The following is a 19,832-nucleotide window of genomic DNA, read 5'->3' as shown; positions in this document are numbered from 1 at the left end:
AGGGTCTGCATGCACTGTAAAATAATTTAATGCATGCTTGTCTTTTCAACTTAATATAAGTACATCTTGTTCATTTCAAGTTACAAAATGGCTTCAACTGCTGGACTTGTACATTCTTGTCAAAGGAACTGATTAATTAAAATTAAAATTGTCAAAGGAAAAGAAATCCTTCTGTACTGACTGTTCATGTCATTAATTTTACAACATATTAAGGAACTGTAACATAAAAAACTCCCAGAAGAATCAGCAAACCTCCTCAGACATTCAAAACAAAGTCAGGAAGTAGTTCTGTACTCTGAAATCAACTCTGCATGAATGTATAATTAACTATGCATCCCAAATGTTGAAAGCAATACTGTTTAGCATTGAGTTATTATGTTCATGCAGATAAAAAAAACAAGCTGAACTCCACATCTTCCTGGATATGAGCATTGAATATTTATGACTGCACTGGGGCAATGAAAATTTTATGTCTAATTTGTCTTCCTGAGGATTAATCGATTCATTGAGGTCTGGGAGCTACATTTAGATAACACAACTCCATTCGAGACAATTCATAATCTAACCACAATATGAATGTTTTACTAACATTTAATGTGATCACTTTGCAACACAGGTTTTGGAATGAACCATTAAAAATGTTAATTAGCATTTATGTGAAAGTCACATCCCAATTTCTAAGGATTATAGTAATAATAATAATCAAATCCTAGATTGTTACAGCAACAGCACATACTTCATTCTGTCCACCCTCTGCCCCTGCTGACAGAGCACAAATGACTGGTTGCTGTAAAGACAGCATCTCTGGGGAAAGCTGTTTTAGAAGCAGCATGAGATGGATTGTAAAAGAAGCTGGGGGGTGCAGGTGTGTGTGTGTGTGTGTGTGTGTGTGTGTGTGTGTGTGTGTGTGTGTGTGTGTGTGTGTGAAGGGGGAGAGGGGCATCACTGAATCATTAGAAAATCCCAGGAGTCTACAAACAGGTGAGAAATGCAAGACTGTAATTACCTTTCCTGAATATTACAAGGGTGATCTGGGGATGCCCTGCTGGTGGTTTTTGTTGCTTGTGCCACTCATGGATGTAGATGCTGCAGGGCCTCAGACCAGCAGAACTTGTGGTGGAGGTTGATGGCAGAAGAAAGAGAATGAAAGACTAAGAGCCTAATATCAAAACACAATGACAGTTTGAATAAGAGGCATATATTCAACATTAATACAGTGCAACAGTGGGAAGCACTGTCTGTGTGTGTGTGTTTGTGTGTGTGTGTGTGTGTGTCTGTGCAGTGCTTTGCTTCCACTGCAGGCACAGTGTGCGTATTAACTGTTTTTAGGCTCACGCTCTTTACTGATTGTTGGGGCCTTGTAGACGAAGCAGATGCACAGAGTGAAATATGGCATTAATTTGATTGTGTAGTCAGGGAAAGCCCATGGACGCTGTAAAGTCCGTCTGTAAAAAATGTTTCAAACCAACACAAATGGAGCCAACACATCCAACTTGTTAAAGCATCTTGCTGACTGACATTCTGACTTGTACAAGTAGAAATGACAGGATTGCAGAGAGATAACATATGCCAAGTCAATGGAGTGTGATTTTATTTTGTGACAAGCAAACCTTTTTCACCATCAGAGTTTGATGGGGAAATTAAGGGCAACTGAGATATTTAGCTATTTATTGGTATATTAAAATAGTTGGCAACAAATGTATTTATTGGTTAGTTACTGTAGGTCTAATGATGTGGCTGTTTTGTGATGACACACTGTGACACCATGAGCAGCTGCAGAGATGAAACTGGCCAAAGCAGAGAAGAGTGAAAGTCAGATTTTCCATAGTAAACAATTTTTACACTGTTATGTGGATAGTGGTGGAGCCTTCTTCTTCTAGTTTTCTGTTATGAGGTGAGAATAATCAGTTATCCAGTAAAATGTTTACGCTTCTCAGGCCAATGGACACAGTAACTTGTACATCTCACTGAGCAGACAGACTGCTGTTTTATCTGATGGCAGTCCACAATGACTCATGTCACCCTTAACATCACACACACACACACACACACCACTGTTTTGATAAATCTGAAGGTCGGAGTCAGTGTGGACTAAATGTTTGTTTTCACTCCAGACAGTGTCATGATAATCCAGAGATCGTCTGGAGCTGTCCTTTTAACTCACTCAACACACAGTAGGAGATTGTCCGAGTGAGACGCATTCTCACATGGGGAGAAAACGAAGTTGATTTCAGTGAGGGGCTGTGTTGCCTTTGTAGAGCGTCAGGAGACACAGCTGACTTTTTATAATGAAGCTCTTAGGAGAAAAGTCCAGCTAATGTCTGGTCCATGTTCTTCAGACAACTGCGTTTCTAAGTGCAGCTCACCAGGATGTCAAACAATGTTTAAGTGTGTGTCTGAAAGCATGTTGCTTCATCAGGGTTAATGTGCCACAAACTTTGCTTTAACTATAAAATCCTAGTAAACAACCTCCTTTTTTAAGTGTAATAAAATTGAAGATCTGTTTAAATGTCATATAAAAATAATTTGAGTTTGTTTTAAATTTTTTTTTTTTTTACATTACTTTGTTTAAGATTGTATTTTGACACTAAAATGCTGGAAACAGACTTATCTATATTCTTTTGTAAAAGTCTGATTAATCAATTAATTGAAAATATAATGGAAATTAATCGATTAATCGATTTTTGTTGCAGCTCTAATTGGTATCAAAGTGATAGTTTTGGTATTGTGACAACACTAGTGTGTTTTATTACATTCCTATACACTCACTACAGGCACAGGTGTGAAGATGTAATAGTGTACACGCTTTTAAAAGCTACGTGTACAGGCAGATTTGTAATAGTCAAACTATCAGTGCAAAACAAAACAGAGACTTCAGCATTACCAGCATATACGGACCAAATGTTGATGACCGCTCCTTCTTTCATCCATTCTTCACCTCACTCTCTGCTCACTCTGAGCCAACATTTATAATAGGACATGACCTCAGCAACACAGGTTGACAGGCTCAGTACAGCAGTAAATCAGCATATCTGGCAGTCTGTAGACATTTTAAAACAATACATGCGTAATTTTGGTCCCTGCAGCCTCATGTTAGGGAATACACATCCTTCTCACCAGTTCTCACTCATGTTCATATTAGATTATTTCTCAGTCAGTAATTCAATCATGCTGGATATCACAAACACTCTGATTCACCCTATCATTATCAGTGATCATGCATCAGTCTCCATTCGTGTGACCAGAAAAAGAGATGCACCGTTGAATAGATCTTAGAGATTTAATACATCATTATTCATTACTTAGAGACCAAGATTTTATTAACTGTGAGTGGGCAATATTTCTGGAAGCTAACGACCTGCCAGAAACCTCAGCATGTGGTCCCTGGGAAGCAGCAAAGGCAGTTATGAGAGGCAAAATAATCTCCTACTCGTCACAGTTGAAACGCAAAGAGAGATCACTAGAAACAGAACTGGAACAAAAAGTTCAAATGTTAGAGGTTGCTTATGCTGCTTCTCTAGAAGAGAATACACTGACCAATCTCAGAAAGTTCAAATTTGAATGAAATGAAATAATTGAAAAAATGGACCCAGTTCCAAATGCAAAGATTACACCTAGAGAACTTTGAACATGGCAACAAATCTGACAGATATCTTTTGCTAATTAACTAAATGAAATTCAGCTGGGAATATCACACCTGACCCTGAAGAAATAAATAAAACAGTACACAAAGACTTATCAATATAACAGACAAGCCCACCATTAATAAATCAGAAACTACTATTATCTCTTTAGATGCAGAGAGGGCATTTGACAGGGTTAATTTGGTAATACCTTATTGTCACATTACAAAAATTAGATTCGGAAACAAGAACAAAAAATAAAACAACTTGAAACAAGATCTACCAAAAAAAAAACAGGAGAAATTGGTTCAACACCTCTGAGAAAAGCAGCTCTGTTGGCTCATCAAGGCATCCAGCTGGACAGGACAGGTATCTTGTAAGTAAAAAGTAACATAAAATGAAAATAGAGCGCTATGCTTTTAATAAAAAGCTAATGTCAGCGAGCTAACATGGTCATGGAGATAATATAGTCATAGAAGTGTCTTAGCCTAGCCAGTTAGACATGCTATCTTTTGCCAACAGAAACCCAAAGTTGAAGCCTAAATGACAGGTTCTGTTCAGGCAATAAGAAAACAACAACAAAAACATACAAGCTAATGTTCATGAATTTGCTAATAACTACAAATATGTTAGCAATAGATACAAGGTACGGTTGAGGATGATGAGATTGCAGCAGTGAGTAGTGGTGAAATAGCTACAGTGTGTGAAGAACACATGACATAAATATTGAGGTTTACCACGGTGGTTAACAGACTGCTTTCTGAGTCACTTTGTTATTCTCTGTAACTTTACCCACAGTGACATGCCGCAGTACAGGTGACGCTTAAAAATGCTTACGTTAATAGAAGTGTAAAAATATATTATTATACTGATATTTAAAAAATATCATATATAGCATCTCCATTGTGCAGCTTCCACTTGCTTCAGTCTTCACCTGGCTGCTGAAACCGAGCGCTTTTTGGACTCTCTCCTGTTTGCACTGAGAGTCCTTGTGTGAAATTGCTTTTTTACAAAAGGAATGGGAGCTGCACAGAAAAAGAGAAAGGCAGTGGTGGTTAGCATATGAAAGCTAGAAATGAAATGAAATAGTGAGACGTAGGCTGAAGCACTAAAAGCTGTGTTTATACAGACTCTCCCTCCATAAAGGCTGCACTGCCTCCAAACAAAATGGATCTCCAATGACAACCTATCAGCTCTGCTATTAGGTGGGGAACAATTTGCTGCCCAGCAGTACAAATTGAATACATTTCACACAAGTGTAAAAAGCAACTAATTTCATCTGCTTCGTCCAGCTGAGCTTTTTCACAACACAGCCTCTAGTTTTATGCTCGTATTTGTTTGAGCACCGTAGTAAAATCTTCACCCGTGAGCCTGAGTGTGTTAACCACCCACAATTTAGTGGCACTGATGAGCCCCTCTGTCCCCACTTTAAAATACCAGGGGAGCTGCAGCAAGGAGTTGAGCTCTGGTTCAGTAGCCATGATGATAACTGTGGTGCAATTAGCAGAATGCCACTGCATGCCCAACTACCTAGACTAATTAGCAAAGCTTTACTGAGTCCTCATTCCTTAAGGGCCCCACACGAAACAAACAAAAAATATGCTGAGGGCTAAAGCGACGTATAAATGTTGTTGATTCACTATCTGCTTTGTGAGTGACGCTTAATGTGGCTTTGTATGCCAGGTTCATAAGCACATACTGCAAAACATAAGACTTTTGTAGAGCAATTAGAAACTGTACTGTTCCTCAAACTGATCTGTCTAAAAAACAGGAATGTTTATTTTCATCTGGTCCATATTGTTTCTATTCATTTTAGATTTAACTGATACTTGTGTCACCTTCCTCTGCAGGTAACGAAATGTAAATGTCTTTTTTGAAGCTTATATTTTATTTAAGAGAAATCATGGGTAAGAAACATCTTTAATTTCAGGATTCTACAGTTTTCAGGAGCAAGGGGTAAAGTCAGCTTTTCAGTAGTGATGATGTTTGGCAGAGTGCCATATGTCTACTGTCTGAACATCACCTCTCAGTCTCAATAGGAAAGTTCATCTTTCTGTGTTGCTGAGATTGAGTTTTTGAGTTACAGCTTTTTTTGCTGCGGCAATACAAACTCTTACAATGTGAAAGATACGTATCATTTCCTATTATCTCACAGGGCAAGTCATCCAAAGAGAACGTTAAACAGGCCCTCCCCTTCTCGTCAAAACAGTGACTGAAATTATAAACATAAAAAAAAACCCTTTGGCAATGAAAAACACGTCAGGAAAACGAGAGGATACTTCTTTGGCTCCATATCCTGTATGATTTACCAAACAATTTCCCAAAATGTCTTGATATTTGATATTTTTGCCCTTTAGGAGTAATAAAGTTCATGTGTTGGTGAGAAACACTGGCTGTTCCTCTGTTTCCAGTCTTTGAGCTCAGCCAAAGTAACAGGCTACTGTAGGGAATCCATATTATATTTAACAGTATGGCTCCTCTTAAATATTCAGACCTTCATTTGTTCAGATAGCGGTGAACATTTAGTTGCTAACAGTAATGTATTGTAGCTTACTCTGTCTACCCTGATAGGAGATAAGATCTGGATGCTATCATCCGGATTTAAATCTGAAGTGGCCCCTAACATCAGTAAAGTGCTCTCTGTCGGCCCTGTAGATACATGTCAGTACAACACTGAAATTAGTTGATCAGTTCTCTTACTCAACTCTTAGCCAGCAAGGACTTTCCTGTTTGTGGGAGGTACACAGAAAGCATATCTGTAAATAGGCTATACAATGTACCAGAATGTGTTATTTTTCTGATTTACTTTTTTTAATACACGTGGTGTTTACCACGTGTATTAAAAAAAGATGACTGAAAAATGCTTCCTGTGTAGAAATGGTTTTGCATTTGAACACCGGACTCTAGCAGGCTTTTGCGTTGGCCTCATCCACTTTTTTTTTGAAACACCATACTGCTCATGACAGTTGTAAGATAAGTAACATTTTCTTTATTCACTTCACTTCACTTCTACATGAATGCAGAGCCATCTGTGGGATTTAAGGAGTACTGTGAGGGCAGCTGGTTTCCACTCCATCTCATTCTTCTGTTCTCTGTGAAATACACTCTGTTATTGAGGCATGAGATCAGTTTTGGCAGTATAAAACTTATCTGCATGTCCCATGATAATGAAGCTGCTGTCATTATACCATTTGTCACATGTCTCAGTTGGCTCCCCATCTCCTGTTGATCATCGCTGTCTGCACGTCCCAGGTCACGTCACTATTATAGCTTGCGCTTCTTTCCAACTTCAGTCCTTCAGGATCATAGGTATTGCAAAAGGAGGAGACTGCTTCAGTTACTACTGAGAAGTGTTGTTTTAATTCTTCTATTTGAGTTTACAGTTTCGTGATTGATCAATGATCCTTCTGCCTGTGTTTCCTTAGACAATTAGTCCCTCAGACATTTAGACTCCACTGAAAGGATCCATCATCCACCCTCTGGCTCTTGTCCACCACCACTCCAGGGGGCCATGTCCTGTCGTCTGTCTCTATTGGGTCCAAGGCTTAATGAAGATGTTTTTCAATAATGGATTTTAATCACTAGAACCTCTTTTGCTAGCTCAATAAATATTCTCATATTCTCCCAACTGATCTCTACTTACTGAAAGACCTCACCTATACTATTTGTCTTTGCTCCTGCTGGCTATATTTTTCACATAAATCTGCATTTGATATTGCATAGCCAGTTTTGATTGATTGATTGATTGAAGTATCGATTACTGATTTGTTTAGCTACCAGACATATTGATCTGATATGTACCTGTTTGCTTTGTCAGGGGTCATTTTGCTCTAAGTATTGTTCTTTGATATAATGCCTTTTGACCTTTGTTTTCAGTGAGGTTGACTGTTGGTTTTAGTAAAAGGTTTCCAAATAGTGATATTAGTGAAAGGCAGAGAGAGGATGAAACAATAATATACTCTAAACAATGCTTTTGCTGTCTTACACACTGTCTAACCACACTGTCTAGTTTGTGCAGATAAAATAGGTGTTTTATTACTTTGGCCCTGCCTCATCACACACATCTGTACAATGGTATGCCAAATTAACAGTGACATAAGATTCAAGGTGCATGTTCAATTTCTGAAAGCTTGTTCACCTACAATCAAGCTGAAAAGCACAGAGCCTTACTGATGGCACAGAGCAAAGTGAAAGTGCTGTTCAGTTAGTGCTAAAACTATTATGTGTGTGTTATTATTGCATTTCCCTACAGTTTATTTTTCCTGTTAAACATAGAGATACTAAAACAATATCTAGGATTTTGCTTTAGTATGTAATAGTTTTGATGTTATATATGCAGAAATATAAAGAAATATCATGTTTTGACCTAGTCAACTAACATACAAAGCTTAGAACCTACTGTATGGTAATAGTCACAGCACCTACGCAGTGTGTGCTTTCTGTTTCCCCATTAGTTCTTAGCAAAAATCTGAGCACCCAGTGCTAGACAAAAGGTAGCAATAAATAAATAATAATCACTATTTAGCTGCACTCTGGCATTAAGAGAAATAGTCAGGAGATTCAGCAAATACCTTTTAGTAAATTAGCTCTCAAGAACAATGCCCATGCCTTGGTACTGGGATTTATGTAATTTTACTCTCCTGCTAAACATCAAAGCCTTTAAAGTACCTATCTTAGAGAGGCTGTTTCTCAAATGGTTTTAATTCTACCCTTTTATTTAAATGTAGTCAGCAGGAGATGACATATATTTAAAACCAGAGTGTGCCCACATACTGTAAATAAAAGTGAAGACAAGTTTGCAGTGGATTTGAATATTTAAAGGAGGGACTCCTATATTTTCCTTACTATCTGCAATGTACAGCACTGTAAATTAAGCTTAAACTTGCTGAATTATTGTAGAAATTGTCCTTGTTCTGTTAAGTAAATAATATGTTATGAGGCAAACAGCCTTAAATACTTCCTTTATTTGCTTTCTCAAAGAAATAAACTCAAAGAAGACTGTTAATCCCATTAAGGATGCTCTGCACCCCAAATGCAATCCTGAAGAAACAAATAAGTAACTGTTCAATTAATCAAACATCTCCATGTGTGGTTGTATCTGAAGTGTGCAGCGGGTGAATCCAGGCAGAGACAGACTGTTATGAAGCAGCATGACACAGGAGGGAGAGGGGAGGCAGGAGACTAATGCAGCAGACACACCATTGGTGTTACTCACAGCTGAGTGCCATCATGGCTGATGATCAATCACTGCGCCGCAGTGCACTCTTCATCTTCACTCTCACAGAAAAGCTGTCTCAAATCCTCCGGTCCTCTTTCACCTGCTTACATAACGTTCTCATCAGCAGTGGTCTGGGTCATTTTTAGGTTTGCATGACACCAACATTTCTCATGTCCCAGTATCATGGAGCACTGCTCAGTAGCTGGATGGCAGGTGGGGAGTTTGCCACTGGTTGCTTATTTAAGTTATTTGGCATTTTCTGACCTGACACTCTAAAGACAACATAGTTTGCCAGTGTCTTCTGAAATGCTTAAAAAACAGCAAACTGTGCTCAAGTGAAAGGTCTGACTATTTCTTCAGCCACTGATGTTGATGTGAAGTGAGTGATTTTAGCTGTTGGCTACAGCGAGACAATCTATTTATGGACACTTTTTGCAATGCACATATGGATGTAGAGACAGCACAGTGACAGGTTTAGGGAGTAAATGACTCAATGACTTATGCAAGTTAGCCCTTACTGCCAGGGCTGCTCTGATGGGGCTGATCACTGAAATCAGTATCGCTGATACCGATCATGCAGAGTCTATTTGAACTTGAAGCTTGCTTAACACTGTATATTAATCATAACTAAATTAAGAGATTAGAGACTATCATAAATTGACAATTTTATTTACCAGAATATGCAACATTACACTGTCCAGACTCAACTTAGTTGCACAACTAATGTACCGTTCTGTAGAAAAGTGAACAATGAACAATTTTGTAGAATAAAATAGCAATATGTGTATAATCTGTAACATTCAAGGCTATCTTTAGTCAACTTCAACAAAATAGCTGCCAAGGGCTGCTTTAGAACAAAATGTATGTGTTCAACAATCCACCAAACCACCACCTGCATTTTTAGCTGTTAGCTTGTTCCTCTTGTCATCCACAATATTTCATCAATCCATCCAGTAGCTATTTGCAATTTTTCCTGCAGAGGGTCACAGGTACGGGTGGAGGAGCTGGAGCTGATCCTATCTGACATTGAAAAGGTTTGGGTACACCATGGACAGGTAACCAGTCTAAGGATGAAATATGTTCATTGAAATAAAAATATGGGAAACAAAAAAGGCAAAACTCCTGCCTGTTGTCTGCACCTATGAGCAGCCTTAACAATAGCTAATCCAGCTGCAGTGCAGAATGTGTACAGGAGCCACCTGATTCACCTGTGTTTATTTGTTGTTTTGTGTTCACATAGGGTCAGCTTACCTGCCTCACCAGCTTGTTTTGTTACCTGGTTCTCCTGTCATGTGCTTATTCTACATGTGCTTCCATGTTAATCTTCCCTGTAGTTTCCCCCTCCTGTGCTTGTCTTTTCTTGTTCCCTTTGTTCCTCGCTTCACGTTTATTTTCTGGATTCCTCTCCCAGGGTATGTTTGAGTTCTGTATTTATTTCCATTTCCATTCCCTGGACACTTTGACTTTACCATTTGGTTTTAGTTAAAACATGTCAACAACCCCGGGCCCGTCTGCGGGCCGAAACTGTATTTCCAGATGTATTTCCAAAGCTCCTCAGCCGAAATTGAAAAATGTCAAACAAACTATATATCATATGAAAGCAGAAAGTCTCATTGATTCAAATGGTATACATTTAGGATTTAATTATCACAGTGACAACAGTTCCTTAATGTTTAACAAGAGTACAAATACAACAAAACAACACTTCTTACCTTTGCTGATGTGGACAGATGGACATGGACATGGACTGAAACAGCAAGTGTTGCATATTAGTCTTATCGTAAGCTTTAATCCCGTTTGTTTGATTTCACCATTTATTTACCACAAATAAACAAACAGACGGTATATTTACATTCTGCAGGCTCCTGTGAATAAAATAAGCTCACAACCAAGCATGTCCTTCAATCAGTACGAAAACCAATGGCAGTCACGACTCACAGGGAGTATAACAACTTCTAATGACACTCACATTGTTTGTCAATGATGACATATGTTGTAGCCAATGAAATAACGTTTCCAATGACACACCATTGCCTGCTATTTTTGGACTCTACAAATGGCACAATAAGGTCCACCTGGACATAGTCTTACAAAAAACAATGCAGAAAGTTGAATTTTATCTGATTTGTGACAAAATCTGGACCTGGACTGGTCCACAAGTGTGACACTCAGTCCATTTTGTCACTAGGTTCACCAGAACAACCTACATTTAAGGCTTTCTAGTCAAAAACACACAAAAAAATTTTGGGTGAGGATTATTCAATTTTATAATAATTTTTACCAAGTTTGTGTCTGTGTAAGTTTAGTAAAGTATAACCTAGCCAAATTCTGACTTTTTCACAATAAACTAGAAAGTGTTTCCTTTCCAATGATACCAAGCTCATCAATATAACCCTTAAAATGTAAGGACAACAGCTAGTTTTATTTGGGTATGCATTTTTCAGGCTTGTGCACAAAAAAAGGAGCAGGTAGGTAATAAACTATTGTTCTCTCTACCGGCTTTACCTCCTGTGGTCTCCCAGCATTTTTGAGCCCTGCCTTGACTACCTGTTCAAAGAAATCATGAGTTTTTACTGAAATAGGTGTGAAATCCTATGAATCATTTTCAGCCTTAGAAAAATAAGTTCGCCTAACAAGATAAAATTGTTCAAGGAACTTGAGCAACCATATTCAGTTTAACTTGAGATATCAAGTTTAGTCATCTGTTTAATGTGTTATATAAGTACATAATATATCAAAGAGTAGTCCAGAATCAGAGCTGGCTGCTGCCATGACTGCTCTGTGCTCACAGTGATTTTACTTCCTGCTAAGCCAAACAAACAATTCATTAATCATTACAGTTTTAGTAACTACAGTCTCTTACACTACAGTTGGTTTGCAACCATTCAGTGTACAGCTCCTAGGATACCATGTGGCCACTGTGGCTTAAGTGTCATTACATTACATAAGAGAAATATATAGTCATTTAGCTCTAAGTACTAAACCTAATGACTAACCAACACTGTCATCTGCAGAGCAATACAGCTAGCCTGGTCAACCTCGCCCTGTGAGACTGTTGAGGCATAGTTAGCTAAGGCTAACCTCAGAAAGCAAACAATGTGAAAATGCTGGTGTTATTGATAATTCATTTTGCGGGTATTTGGACAAATGCATGAACCTGACTCAGCTATTGAGGTAAAATGAGGTGATCACCAAAGTGAATACAGATAACCCTGGTGAGGGCATGAATAATGTGAACGTCACAGTGGCACTGGAGGAAAGTCAGGAACTCAGCAGACTGTAAGATTCATCCTCTCGGGACGGAACCAACATTTAATTGGATGTCAAGATATTTCAGTCGTTTCAGTGTGTACTGAGGTGGTGGAGCAATCCACTCACCCTGTGACATGTCATGTTGCTAGTATGGCTAAAAACAAGACAAGGAAATATACAAGTGTACTGAAGTCCTTCCGCATTTAGGCTACCCACCAAAATGTCAACAGCTCTAATTAGTTCCACAAATGTGCATTTGTGAAAATGAATTGACAGTGTGATAACAAGCTAACCAAAATACTGACCAAACCTGACAGGCTGCTTAGAGTTAATGTATTTATGAGACTCACTGAGGCCGGTGCAGCATTAGACACCTTACCAAACCTACACGTTGACCTGGTACAGCTTACTCTAAATCAGGGCACACCTAACAACTAATTTTAAAGCGCTGACGGCTCCATTTTGTCACAGATGGCTTTATGGATTTGCATTGAATCATTACTAATGGTTTGACATTACTACAAATGATTGCTGTCAGTGGGATTCAGTACGTGACGCAAGATGACACGATTGTCAAAGCCAGTGCCTCTCACTCACTGTGGTATATCCCTGGAAGTCATGCTGCCAGTAGCATGAGAGCAGAGTAGAATAGTCCTATCTATATAGATATTTCATTCATATTGAATAACTCAAACTACACCATCTATCTTACATTTTGCATTGCACATCAAAAAGAAAGCCATGACCTAAGCATTCTTTAGGTCAAAAGCCCCACAAGAGCAATGTACTGTAATGGATTTTGAGAAACTTTTTTCTTCTCTGCTGTTCCCAAGGCTAGGAACAAACTTTAACAATACTCTACCAGAGTCCTTAAGAGTGCTCCAAAATCGTATAAACTCCACACCAGCAGTAAGTAAGATTGCTTTGTTAGCTGAAATCTTAAACATATCAAAGATATTGGCAATCATTCCCCAAACAGTGTTTTCATGCTAACTTGCAGCAGCAGTAAAAAATAATTATAAAATAAATTAAAAAAAATAAAAATCTGTTATAAAAAAACTTTGGAAGATATCCACTTAATGCTGAATCCTCATGCTCGCTTCTATAAACCTATCAGGCACTTTGGATTTTGTCCATTCCTTGCCATGGGACAGTGTGAACAGAAGGAATAACTTATTTATATAATAATTCACACACACATACAAATATGTGTGTGAATCACATTGGCACTTAAATAATAGCATATGGGCTCAATATCATTCTGAAATAAGTTAACAGTCATGTTAATGAGCATTTGTTAAAAGAAATAAAAAACAAACAGTAGCCTACATGTACTACTTTTGCACAAGCATCAGTACCTGGGTAGCTCAGGATAGGTACTGTGTGTGCATATGGTACAACCACTCATCCATCCATCCATTATCTATACCCACTTCATGGGGCATCTGCTGCATTGAGGATGATGAGTTAATGTTAGTGCTGAGTAGGATCTGAAGGTGTAAAAAAAAAAAAAAAAAAAAAAGAAAAAATGAACAGCTCGAAAATACAGTTTTAATCATCTGATAATCATTTCACATCCAGTGTCTGAAGGCTAAGTGCGGGCAAGCTAAAGACATCCAACCACAAAGATCCAGCATTGTTTAAGTAAAGAAAGAATCATAGATTTCTCTGGCTTGGACCATATTTTTGGACTGAGGCTCCTAAATGATCACCGCTTTGTTAATTATAGAACACTGCCCTCATCTGGTCACTTTAAGAAGGCATTCACTTAATGTACCATTTACTCCAAACATCAAATTTATTTCTCCAGCAGACACGATTACAGTGAAGAAACAATCACACCATGTTGAAATGAAAATCACGTATTTTAATTTCTGAGAAGAGTCTATACAGTGTGGTTTCAAAAGTTTTAAAGATCTCTGTATCAAAAAAAATATTTTGTACCATTACTGCTTAGAAACAACATCTGAGATATACTTTACAATTAAAACATGTCAGTATTAATGTAGATATACAATATAAAGTCAATCAAGTCTACATATTGAGCTATACAACTGCAGCCAATTACTGACATATAAAGTATCATAAAACTGACAGGAAAATAAAAATATGTACACCTTCCTGTTTGGATATTTCAATTATAAACAGAGGCTCAAAACTTTTATATTTTCTATACACCCAATTAATAAAGATAAGGTAACTCATTAGAAAACAAACTATGATATGTGTGATATGTGCTCCATCAGAATCATTTTATCGAAAATACAGTAAAATGCACATTATGATATAAGGTTGGAATCAGAGCTTTGCAGGTCTACAGACAGAACTCAGCATTGTATAAATAAGAAACATATTACTCTGCCGAAGTATTTCACTTGTAGTCTGACCCTTAAATTACACAGATCATGACGAATAAGGCTGATGCTGTGTAGCACCTTTGAATAGATATTTATACCGCAGTACCGAACAAGCATATAAACACCTTTTACATCCAGATCAGTTTGGTGGTACCATAAAAAGTACTGATTGGACCTACAATTCTCTTTTTGTGCAGCCTCCCTGTTCTGCAAGAAAGGGAGAAAATACAGTATATTACAAAGGCAGGTAAAGGTATAGTGTTTTCCCCTGAGGGAGACAGTGTGATAACCCTACAAGAGTTATCCTTTCAGTTTCATCTCTTTAAGCCCCCAAAATAGAGGTGGAGGGGGAAGTCCTCATTCCTTTAGTGTTGGCACCAGGCGCCTCCAACATGGATGCACCAACATACTCCTCCAGTCCTGAATTCCACAGTTTAAGAATGGGGGTATGGCAGAGAACCAGCTGTGATTGAACTATTCTGTGCCGTTGTTTACTTTGGTTCCATTGGTGTCTTCAGCTGAAGCTGGGCAGCAGGCTTTCACCAAATGAGCCACCATTTACAGTTCATGGTGGGCTGACCTCCTCTCTTGTCCCAAAGTGCTTTACTGGTTAACATGGACAGTTAAGGTCGATGGAACCTGGAGAAAAAAGGTTGAGGTAATTTTAGAGGCTTCAATGCTACAAAAACAGGGGGAAAAAACTAAGGTGTTGATGATTCTGCAGTATAACTAGGATAACAATGGTGGTAAATCGTCAGTGGGTGCTGTATACAGGCCTGACCGGGTATAGATCCTGCTGTCTTCATGAACCTCCATCTCTGAACTCTTAAATTCATTGAGCTCTTTGCGGATGGCAGCCTGAGTGGAGACATGAAAGAAAGAGCACTTCAGTGGGAATGACTTTCTTTGTTTACAGCAAGGCACAAAAGAAGAAAGGTATGTGAGTAAAGCTCTGTACATTCAGAATATTTTTCACTGTTACTATTGCAGAAAACCTCAGAAAGGGACACTTGGTTAACTTGTACAACAAATTTAGCGTGTACTTGAAACTATGTCATTCCCACCATTACCATACATTTCACTTCTGTACTTCACTGGAGCTGATGATACACTTTGTACAACTAAAACCAGCCATTTAACAGTATCTTTACAGCATTCCTTCAAGTCTTCCCCGATACCGATCCTGCCTGGAATACAAATTCTCTTGGAGCTGACCAAAGTAAAAGACGGTGCTGTTAAAAGCACTCTGGGCTTAGGCTTACTCTTGCTAACGAGCTGTAATTCCGAAAGAGTTCTGTTTATATGAAGCAATGTATCGAAAGTGTTTGTGAAGGCAAGGATCATTTGAGCATCACCTTGTCAGCAGGAGTGAGTTTGGTCCATGGTTTATCTGCTCGCCGATCGTAGTCGTGGGCTTGGGTGCTCTCAACATACTCATGGAAACGCAGGATCTTCCTGGCCTGCAGTTCAGCCACTGTGGGTCTCTGGGACAGCTGAAGGTAGAGTCAACAGGAAAAGTGAAGCCATGTGGGAGTTTTTACTTTGAGAGTAAAGATCATAATTGACAATTCTTGTCAAATGTATGAGGCAGTTGCGGTGTTGCATCGTTACCTTTCTGGTGAGCCGACGTTTGATCTCAGATCTCTCTAGCCGTCGATCCAATTCATTCTTGGCTGCAGGAGGAAAAAACATTCTATGAGAGAGAAAACACTGCAGATTTCATCTGAGCTGCAGTACTGGGAATCTTTAATTGCTGCTCGCTCTGCACAAGGTGCTTCATTGTTTTAATGTGGGTGTGAAGCATCTTCTTGGCCCAGGCATTTGAGGACAAGTGAGACTCTGTGGGGTACTGTTCAAATCCTGGATCACAGCTTGTTGACAAATTCGGATAAGTATTATTGTAGTGGGCTCTACTTTTTAAACATTACCTAAAAAGGACAGCTTAGTCTTAAATTGTGTTTTAGTTACGTAGTTGAGTTTATTTGCATTCATTTAAACAGGGTGTCAAATCTATGTACAGTCAAGGAAATGACTTAAGCAAAATGAATATATATCAAAAACTGTCCAAAGGACAAGAATCCCCACCCAAATACTTCTACAGCCAGGGTCAGACAACACCTTCTCCGTTGTCATTTCTCTTCCCCCTCATGTGGGGAAAATAGCTTCCTTAAATACCCCCTTAGCCCCTCCCATGGGCAAACCATCCCAATATCCTGTGGGGTTTTTTTTAAATAAGACTACATTTATTTATATTTAGAAACCAAAACTTAATACCACCATGTCATCAAATGATACGATAACAGAAATGCCCTTCATATGGCTTTAGACCCAACACCTCAAAAGAAAACACAGTAAATATATAATGGGCCCATCCTTGGGTCACATGACCACCAGTAGCATGCAGAAATGCAATATTTAGGCTGTGACTATGAGGTGCCCAGTTTGGCCAGACAATCCGGGAGTGACACGACCGATAGCAGCTTATTTGCTGTGTGTGCTTGTGATTGTAGCATTGAATGTGCACCCTCGAACACGCTACAGACTGGGGACGAAAAAAAAAACCAAAACATTTTTACCTAAAATTTATATACAGATGTCGGGGACATTAGTGAACAGCCGTGCACTTCCTGGAAAAGATTGTGTGGCACGGCTCAGCGTGGTCTTAGCACCTGCTTCTCCTGTGGCCGAGCGCACGGGAGAGGAAGAGGCACAAGAGAGCCCGGTGAGTGACGAGGCATTAGAGGTGCTCCGTCACAATTATGTTCATACTTTGTTGTAGCAGAGTTCTTCTACACTCAGTCTGCTGGTGCACTCGGCTCAAAACAGTTCTGTTATTTTTACATTTATTTGGTCCACCTGAGGCCCCAGGCTGCTTTCACAATCTTTGTCATCAAGACAATCCAGAATGTACAAATGCTTCATAAAAAAAATTACTGAATGAAAAGTGGGGTGTGGCCACATCACTCTTCTACTGTACCATGGATTTTTAGTAAAGTCCAAACCACTGAGTATCAAGCATGTCTCCTGTTTCAGGACAATGTCCAAATACTCAGTCAGAGTTTAGTTTAGTACAGAAACACAGCTGCACTGTTTATGGAAATGTTATTCTGGGCATGTTTCCTCACTTTTTTTTTTCCTACATTACCTTTTTTCCAACTAGTGTTGCCCTCACATCAACATTAGCATCAAGAATAACAGCATCAAAATTATTCTGATGGTACATTGACTTGTAATATGGGGAATTCCTGCTACTGCACTATGTAACTTTGGTTGACTGAGCAGGACACCTCTGCTGAAGACAGATGGTGCCACTTTTCATACCAGCAACTATGTATGTGTGTATATGTGTGGGATGACTAAAATTGCTGCTGCAACTAGCTAATTTCCTGTCAAGGTTTAATAAAGTTATATTCAAAGCCAAAGATAGTTTCAGAAGTCATGGGTGACCTCGGGTCCTCAACCAGTGGCCTGGGAGTTTGGGAGTTCTACGTAGTATCATAGCTGTAACTAGAACCACAGCTCCAATAAACCACATGTGGCTCATATCACACATTGTTTATGAGGTGTTAGAATATTATAGAAAGCACCTTAATAAAGTGACATCACCAATGCTGCACAGTGCCATATGGTTATTGACTATCAAATGCCTAATGCAGACTACTGATTTTAGCAGACATAATGAGAATAAAAAGATGTTTTTTGACCTTGTGGTGAGAATTTAAACCAAATAAACACAGCTGGATGAAGAAACTGGGAACAAATATAGGAAGAGTGTTACCCTGAAGGATGTTCCTCTGCTCCAGCTCTTCTGCCGTTGGTCTCTGACTGAGCCGCCTGAAGATAGAAAACACTGGTGACCAAACATTTTTAATGCCTGACATGGATCAATCTACAAGAAAGCTACCATCTTGACAGACTAAACAGGTGAGCATTTTATCCTTAGGTTTGATGGAGAATCTCATACAGTATGGATTACACCATAAATAATGGATGCAATCAGTTAAACTGTGTGACGGCTTTAAGATCGGATGGATGACACTGACTTGACACATTCTATGTCATAATAAGGATATATACTGCATCATCCAGTACACTGGTTTGCTGATATGATGAGAGTCCTATACCGTGTCAGTGTTGTGCCGATCTTGTTCCTCACTGCCATCCACTGCTCCTTGTTGTGCCAGCTCATGCCATCATGGTTCTCCTGAGAATCCCTCACCTCTCTGTCTTGTCTCTCCAGCTTTAAGGCCAATGTGTCCTTCCGCTTCACACGGCTCGCCAGACCGCCTGTTATACACATGATCCACATAGTCTTGCATTTTTATATATTATATTGCATCATTATTATTACATCAACATGAGTAGATTTTTACAATTTGTAGTCAAATGTAGTAGAGCTAATTTTATTTTAGATACTGGCTGGCTTCAGGCAACCCTGAACCATCCCTTAGTTAGTTATGCTGCTATAGGCCTAGACTGCCCGAGGACCATCGGTGCACTGAGCTCCCCTACCCTAACCCCCCCCCCCACCCCCTTCTCTCCCACCTCATGTATATTCCACCATTGAATGTTACTAACCTTGTGCTCTCTCTCTCTCCCCTAGTTTGTGCTCTCTCTCTCTCTCTCTCCCTCTCCCTCTCTCTCTCTCTGTACCTTCTGCAGGTGTCCCTGGTCCTGGAGCTGTATGTTGCTGATGTGCAGTTACTGGCCCCACCAACTTGCAGTGTCTATCTGTTGTTTATTGTTGCTGTTCTTTTCTCTCTCCTCTATCCACTCACCCCAAACGGTCGAGGCAGATGGCCGCCCAGACTGAGCCCGGTTCTGCTGGAGGTTTTTTTCTTCCGTTAAAGGGAGTTTTTTCCTCTCCACTGTCGCCAAGTGCTTGCTCATAAGGGAATTGTTGGGTTTTTAGTTTTAGTTTTTGTAAAGTGCCTTGAGATGATTTGTATTGTGATTTGGCGCTATACAAATAAAATTGAATTGAACTGAATTGAATACTGTGGAGTGGCTTCATGTGGCAAAGTACTAGTGGTGAGGCATAAGTATAAAGTACTAAAATTTACATACTGTAGTTTGTAAACTGCATGAAACAGTTCTTGAGTAAATTTACTTATCTACCTCTCACCCCTGCAACATAGACATCATAATTAGAAAAGAAATGAGATGATGCATAACCTGAACATTGACCATGAAAGTGGCATTTCAGTCAGAACATAATCGGCTCAATGATTTGAGTTTAGCTTTATTCACAAGCTAAACTCAAATCCTAGATTTTTTTATAGATTACCTTTGATAACTCAAATATCAATTACAACTACAATGATGAAAGTAAGTTTTAAAAATAAAAACAGTTTCTGATTGATCCTACATCTATGAGTTTCC

At 39.0% G+C, this 19,832-nt stretch overlaps 1 protein-coding gene across 7 annotated transcripts in view; it reads right to left on the bottom strand.

The window, feature by feature from the left end:
- Positions 1-13,939: 13,939 nt before the first annotated feature.
- Positions 13,940-19,832, bottom strand: part of phactr4a (phosphatase and actin regulator 4a) — a 28,835-nt gene continuing 22,942 nt past the window's right edge. For all 7 annotated transcript variants that reach the window (XM_026300110.1, XM_026300112.1, XM_026300111.1 and 4 more), the window contains 6 exons: positions 18,575-18,737; positions 18,229-18,284; positions 16,062-16,123; positions 15,806-15,943; positions 15,232-15,308; positions 13,940-15,089 (listed from right to left, as the gene is read on the bottom strand). In XM_026300110.1, the coding sequence (XP_026155895.1) occupies positions 15,074-15,089; positions 15,232-15,308; positions 15,806-15,943; positions 16,062-16,123; positions 18,229-18,284; positions 18,575-18,737 (512 nt within the window). In that variant the 3' untranslated portion in view covers positions 13,940-15,073. The remainder of the gene's footprint in view (positions 15,090-15,231; positions 15,309-15,805; positions 15,944-16,061; positions 16,124-18,228; positions 18,285-18,574; positions 18,738-19,832) is intronic.

Source organism: Mastacembelus armatus, chromosome 11, assembly GCF_900324485.2.
Source record: "Mastacembelus armatus chromosome 11, fMasArm1.2, whole genome shotgun sequence".
Classification (NCBI taxonomy): domain Eukaryota; kingdom Metazoa; phylum Chordata; class Actinopteri; order Synbranchiformes; family Mastacembelidae; genus Mastacembelus; species Mastacembelus armatus.
The sequence above is the reverse complement of the archived record's forward strand: the minus strand, read 5'-3'. Positions and strand labels throughout refer to the sequence as shown.